The 6,657-nt window shown below is 51.7% G+C and overlaps 1 protein-coding gene across 1 annotated transcript; it reads right to left on the bottom strand.

Annotated features, from left to right (window-relative positions):
- Positions 1 to 3,155: 3,155 nt before the first annotated feature.
- On the bottom strand, positions 3,156 to 5,585 carry MARCKS (myristoylated alanine rich protein kinase C substrate). Its single transcript, XM_074150404.1, has 2 exons — positions 5,091 to 5,585; positions 3,156 to 3,923 (listed from the first exon to the last, which is right to left on the bottom strand). The coding sequence occupies exons 1-2, from the start codon at positions 5,187 to 5,189 to the stop codon at positions 3,156 to 3,158; spliced, it is 867 nt and encodes a 288-aa protein (XP_074006505.1). The 5' UTR covers positions 5,190 to 5,585.
- Positions 5,586 to 6,657: the final 1,072 nt, after the last annotated feature.

The following is a 6,657-nucleotide window of genomic DNA, read 5'->3' as shown; positions in this document are numbered from 1 at the left end:
TCAGGGATCAAGGGAGGAGGGATGCTCTTGCACAATTCTTTGGCAGGAGGAAGTAGCTCAAAACTCCTCCATTTCCACTATTCCAAGCCCCTTCCGATTCCCACCTTCTTAAACCGCATGGTGGAAAATTGGTATCATCGAATCTCACCCGACTGCTGGAACCAGAAGAGGAGACCACGCAACCAGTCTTCTTAAGATGTATTTTTGAAACTCTACTGGTATAGACTTGGTGTTAAGACTTGGAAAGAGATTTCAAGTCAAGCCAAGCTGTGGAATGACAAAGCCCCAGGCCAGGAGCCCGGCTGCTGGGGCCGGAGTGATTCTGCACCCCCGGGAACTTGGAAGCGCTTCAGAAAATGCCACCAGCTGAGTGAGGAAAGAACATGAAAGTCTGAGGAGAGCAGGCTGAGAAAACTTGGAGGAAGAACTTTACTAGTGATTATTTTCTTCATATGCACACATACAGTTTGACAAAGAAAAAAAAAAGAAGAAATTCAGACTTCTCTTTAAGAATCCTTGGATTTAAATATATATATATTTATTAAAAAGAGACATTGACTCTATGGCCAAGACATCATGCGTCTCAGAACAGGTTTTTACAGCCATGTTATAAAAACCCCTTAGCAAAGCAGTTATGCACTAGACTTCAAACACATGTACTCCAAGAATGACACTGGTGTGGAGGATCTTGTTTTACATCCATTTATTTTTGTCCCTCAGCAATTATAGCATAGTTTCAATACATTTCTAAAGCTATAGAGAAATACCAGGGCAACTAGAGTACATACAAGCCAAAGTTAAAATGGTAGACAGCTGAATTAAAAAAAAAGAAAAAAGAAAACAAAACAAAACCAAAAAAAAAGGTACGCATTCAGCAGGAAATCTACTATACTTCATTCAGTTTAGGCTTTGTTCTTTAGGGAACAAGGTGCTAACGTGCCATTTTCTCATAAAATGAATCATAATTGCTTCCAAAGAGTTTCTGCTGAAAATTTAGGTGGAAGCAAATAAGTGTAACACTAAACTTTCTCCTATAAACTTAGAAGCAACACTTTCTTGAATCAATTTCCACCCTCCAAATACCACTGCTGCTTTTCTTGCATGAGCCCACTGTTTTATTAAGGCATAATATGCCCTGAGCAATATGCTGGAAATTAGCCAAAAAGCCTAACAATTAAAGGCAAGCACCAAGTGATTATTTTTATAGACAAATTTTGAAATCTGTTCTGTAACTCACCTGTATGTGGGAATAGCACTTGAGGAAAAAAAGAAAATATTGCTTTTAATTACTTTGAGCAAAATGGCAGTGTTAATTCCCCCTTTCTCCCTCCAGGCCCAAGTTTTCAAGTTTATCGTCTAGGTACCTAAGTAGGACCAACATACCAAGACGTAGAGTGGGACATCCATTCAAGAGCTTAATTTTTAAGCAACTCAGCGTAAAAATTTCAGTGCCCCACCCTAAGCAATTAAAATTAAATCTTATTTTCCTCAAGAGGCAAGACTCTCATATGCTGGATACCTCTGGTCTTAAAAGCAAGATGGAGCCTGGACAGGAGAACCATACACGCTCAGACTGCCTTCCAGCCTTCTTTTTAAAGCCAGAAAAGCCTACAAATGACCTGGTGCAGTGCCCAATTTCTCTAAAAGATTCACAGTTATTACAGAGCCCAGGATCCAGGAAGGTAGTTTGCAAAGCTAGTGCTAACAGCACACAAGATTTTCTCTATACAAATTTAGGCAATACTGGCTCGTCCCTTTAAGCCACCAGAGTATCCATAAAAGAAAGACAACCAAATTATACATTTTATTCACATTTATTTTTCGCTTTTAGTGTGCTCACAGAAAATTAGAACACCTTAAGCAGGAGTTTAATAGCAATTTTTGTAAGCAAAGTTACATTCCATCTCTAAGTCAAATTGGTCAAAGCTTCTCCAGTATTTACAAAAAACATGATAGACAAGATGCTACACAAAAAAAAAAAAACATTGCATCTGAAGAGTTTTCCTTTATTTTCAAAGACAACTGGAAAAGAAAGCATTGTCTGCTGTAATCAAAAACATACCACAGTATAAACAGTAACCATTCCACTTATCACAGCTTGGTTGAGTTTAAAATTTGTGTTTAAAAGGTCCAAGATGACTGCAGTTTTACAAAAATGGGCAGGGTGGAAAGAGTTGCAAACTTCATGTGCTTCTGGATATCAAGATTTGTTTGTTTGTTTTTTTTTTTTTTTTTTTATACAATAGTCACAGTTAAAAACACCCTGCTGGTAATACATAATTACACTTTATTAAGGTCATAAACCAGCAATAAACAATAAAGCCTATACAACTTGTATTTCTACTTAATCACTGACTGATACAGCTAACATGAGATAAGTGAAAAGTTCCTATGGTTTAAATGAATTCCTAAGACTATGATCTCTTTATCTGGGTATTGATTTTTATTTTTATTTTTTTTTTTCCTTTTTCCTTTCCTTCTTAATCAAGACTTGTAGTGTTGTAAACCTTATAGAACATCTGCCTCACAAAATACATCGTAATAACTTTCTTTTAAAAAAAAGACTAACCCCTTACATCATTTCTGGCGGGGCGCGCTCCCAGCAAGGGCTGCGCACCCCGGGTTCCCCACTGCGGCCCCTGTCACTTCATTTGATATCCCTTATTGACCCACCCATCTCCTTCATATATGGGCATGTCCATAGACCGATCGGGAAAAGTTTTATAATATGAAGAGTTGCAAAGTATGAAAAAAAAAAAAAACCAACAAAAAAAAAAACACGAAAAAAATAATATAAAAAAAAAAACCCGAACCAACCAAATCAAAACATTAATACTGATGAAAAAAAAATAAAGGAAAAAAAAAAAACCAAAATATAGAGGGTAGGAGAGGAGGGCGGAGGGGATCCCCCCTCCGCCCGTTGGAATGGCGGCAACACACAACGATTTGAGATGGGAGCTTTGAGGAGGGGGTTTGGAACGGGGGGGGGGGGGGGGGGGGGAAGAGAAGAGAAAAAAAAAAAAAAAAAAAGACATCTTTTAAATCAATCCCTGGTTGTAGACAAGTTCTCCGAGACCAGTACCTGGCACCACTCCAACAAACAAACAGGGGGGGAAGAAAAAAGTCCGTCGGCGAGGGGCGAGCGGCGGCGGCGCTTACTCCGCCGACTCGGCGGCGGGTCCCTCCGGGCTGCTCTCGGAGGGGGGCTCCGGCCGCCCCGCCGCCGCCTCCTCCGCGGGGGCCGCCTCCTGCTCGCCGCTGCCCGCCTCGCTCGTAGCGGCGCCGGCCGCCGCCTCCTCCGCCTTCGCCTTCCCCTCCGCCTGCTGCTGCTGCTGCTGCTGCTCCTCAGCCGCCGCCGCCGGGGCCTCTTCTCCCGCCGCCTTCTCGGGGGCGGCCTCGTCCGATTTGGCCTCCTGCGAGTCCCCCGCCTCCTCCTTCGCCGCCTCGGCGCTGCCGGCGGCGGCCGCGCAGGCCTCCTCGGCGGCGGCTTTGCCCTCCTCGCTGCCCGCCGCCTCGGGGGCCGCCGCCGCCGCCTCCTCCTTCCCGCCCTCGGCCGCCGCGGCGGCGCCGCCCTCGCCCTCGGCCCCCTCGCCGGCCTCCTTCTTGTTCTTCTTGAAGGAGAAGCCGCTGAGCTTAAAGGACTTCTTGAAGGAAAAGCGCTTCTTTTTTTTTTTCGGGGTCTCGCTGCTGGACGAGGGGGTCGCGCCCTCCTCAGTCTTGGGGGAGGCCTCGCCCTCGGCCGGGGAGGCCGGCTCGGTGCTCTCCGCCTCGGCCGCCTCCTTCTCGGAGGCGGGCTCCGACGAGGCCGCCTCCTCCTTGCCCGTCTCCTCGGCGGGCGCGCTGCCGTTGGCCTGCACCTCCTCCTTGCCCGCCTCCGCCGCCGCGGGGGAGGCGTCGCCGTTCACCTTCACGTGGCCGTTCTCCTGCAAGACAGCGACGGGCGTTACCGGCGGTGACCGACGGGGGGGGGGGGGGGGGGAGGGGGGGGGGGGGACACGGGCCGCCGCCGTCACCCACCGCCCTCCCCGCCCCGGCGGCCTTTCCTCGCCCGTTCTCTGCCTCGGCGGTTTAAACCCCCGGGCCCTCCGCCGCCCGGGACGGGCCGCGGCGGGCGGCTGCCGCCAGAGGGCGCCGCGGTTCCACGCAGCGGCGGCGGCGCCGCGCAATTCCCCCCCGCCCCCGGCGCGCCCCGTCCAGCCGCGGCGGCGGCGCGGGGCGGGGATGGCGAACAAAGCTGGCCCGGCCCCGGCCCCCCGCCCGCCGCTGCCCCTCTCCGCCCGGGCGGTGCGGCGAGCCGCCCCCCGTTCGTTCCCCCCCACCCCGCGCCGCATTTGCATCTTTCAGGCGCCCGGAGCGCGGCTGGCTGCCCCGGGCGGCAGCTGCGGAGGCGGCGGGGGGTGCCCGGGGCAGCGGGGGCACACGCGTTGGGGGGGTGGGGTGGGGGTGTGTGTGTGCGGTGACAGAAAGCCCTGCAGGCTGCTCGAGCCCCCGGCGGAACTGGTGCGGGCGGCGCAGCCCCTGCCCTCCCCCCTCCCCCCCCCGCCGCCGCTCCCGCCCCGGGGGGCTGCCCGCCGCCGAGCCCCCCAGCCCCGGCGGCTCCGGCCCCCGGTACGACACGGCCGCCCTGCCGCCGGGAGAGGCGTTTGGCGCTAGTCACCGAGCGTCGTCGGGAGGAGGAGGTTAGGCGGGCAGAAAAGCCAAGCGGCGTAAGATCCTTTCCGTCTACGAGCCACCGGGACGCCTCACCGTAACACACGAGGGATTTGGAAAAAAAAAAAAAAAAAAAAAGGAAAACGGGGGGAAAAAAAACCCCAAGGAAAAACGATGTGCCCCCCCCACCCCCTCCCCCCGCAGGAAAGATAAAGGAACGAATCGTTCAAAGCCGAGCCCGTTTTAAAAAAAAAATAATACATTATTCCTTTGCCTCGAGTTGCAAAGATAAAAGGATCGACCGTATTCTCCATTGAATGTGCCACTGGGGCATCAAAGGAAGAATTAAACAGGATGCGAAAGAGAGTCCGTCGAAGTTGGCTTAAAAAAAGGAGTAGGTTTAATATCTTTTTTTAATTTTTTTTTTTTTTTTTATTTACCTGTCCATTCGCCTTGGACGGAGATGCAGCCACTGCTTCCCCAGGTTTCTCGGCGGAGGCTTCGCCCTTTGCAGCGGTCTTGGAGAACTGGGCACCCATGCTGTCTTATTCAACAAAGAAACTCAACAGATCCAAAAGGAGGGGAAACAAAGAGCGTTGGGTTGGTATAAATACTGGGCGACCAGCAGCAGCAGCAACACACACACACACCAGAGGGGAAAAAAAAGGAGAAGAGAGAACAGAACCGATTATAATGCACTCCTTTTAAAAAATTTAAAGTTGAAGAGATCAAAAAGCAGCAGCACAGGAGGGAGGGGAAAAAAAGGGAGGAAAAAGTCGAGCAAAAAAAAAAAAAAAAAAAGGAGCCCAAGTTTAGTAAAAAGAAGTAATAAAAAATCCCAGATTTGTAGCCGTACTGTAGACAAGGAGAAAATGGAGAAATCTCCCTGGTTGCTAATAAGATGCGGAGTCCAACGCCCAAGTGCACAGATGAATGGGCTTCCCGAGCGGTGACGGCAGCCCTCCGCCCGGCGCCGGCCAATCGCCGCCGCGCCACACAAAGGGGGGCGGGGCCTGGCCGCCCGGCGAACAATGGAGCCGCGATGGCAGCGGTTTGAAATCAGCCCCCGGCCGATAATGAATGTGCCGCTCCGGCGCGGCGCGGGCGGGCGCGCCGAGCCCCGCGCCGGGGAGCGAACAAAACACCCCGATAAAAGCGGGGCGGGCGGGCGGGGACAATGGTGCGAGGGGCGTGCGGGCGAGTGTGTGAGGGCGAGTGCGAGCCTGAGTGTGAGTGTGAGTCCGCGTCCCGGCCCCGCCGCCCGCCCCCGCCCGCTGCCGCCGTGAGAGAGCAACAGATAGTGAGTGTGTGTGTGTGTGTGTGTGTGTGAGAGGGAGCCCGGGGCGGGGGGAGAGGGAAGGAGGGGATTTGCTGCCTCCTTTCTGTTGTGTTTTTTTTTTTTTTTCCCCTTTGCTTTTTTTTTTTTCTTTTCTTCTCCGGGTTTAATTGGTCGCGATTGTTAAATCGCCCCCAATTTGGAAGGTATTTGAACCACGTAGATCGGGTTTCGCCAAACGAGATCACGAGTCGAAATTAGTAGGTCTGTAGGCCAGATGTTGCAAACGCTAAAGCAGCGGCGGCAGGAGCCGCTGCCGAAGCAGAAATGGACCCCTCCCCCATAGCGATATTGGCTTGGAATAAAATATTTTGTGATTAGCCTACGGCTCTAATTAAATTCTGCTGTCTGATTATTCCTGATTTGTGTTTCTGAAGTATCTTCTGAGGCGGTGACCCATTTCAAGATTACATTTCCACGCGCTCAAGCAGTGGGCGAAGCGACATCGTCAGGGAAACAGTTGCGCTTTCCCAAACCCCAGCCCCGAATGCGTATTTACGTTGAATTTAAACCCTCGAATAAGATGTAACCCGAAACTAATGCACGCGAATTAACGGTGATCTCCAGCGCTCAGCAGCCATGGGGTGGGTGCCATATCACGGATCCGATTGATTTCCCTTCTCGGGGGAGGGGGCGGCGTGTGCGGGGAGCCGGCCGGCTCCCCCCGCCGT

This window comes from Numenius arquata, chromosome 7 (assembly GCF_964106895.1).
Source record: "Numenius arquata chromosome 7, bNumArq3.hap1.1, whole genome shotgun sequence".
NCBI classification, from domain to species: Eukaryota; Metazoa; Chordata; class Aves; order Charadriiformes; family Scolopacidae; genus Numenius; species Numenius arquata.
This window is presented reverse-complemented; position numbering and strand designations above follow the sequence as displayed.

What these genes read in the sequence shown, in the direction of transcription:
- MARCKS (XM_074150404.1), bottom strand. Translation starts at nt 5,189, where the DNA reads ATGGGTGCCCAGTTCTCCAAGACCGCTGCAAAGGGCGAAGCCTCCGCC. An exon ending in CGTCCAAGGCGAATGGACAG is followed by an intron (nt 3,924 to 5,090) that starts GTAAATAAAAAA and finishes GCTGTCTTGCAG; the next exon opens with GAGAACGGCCACGTGAAGGT.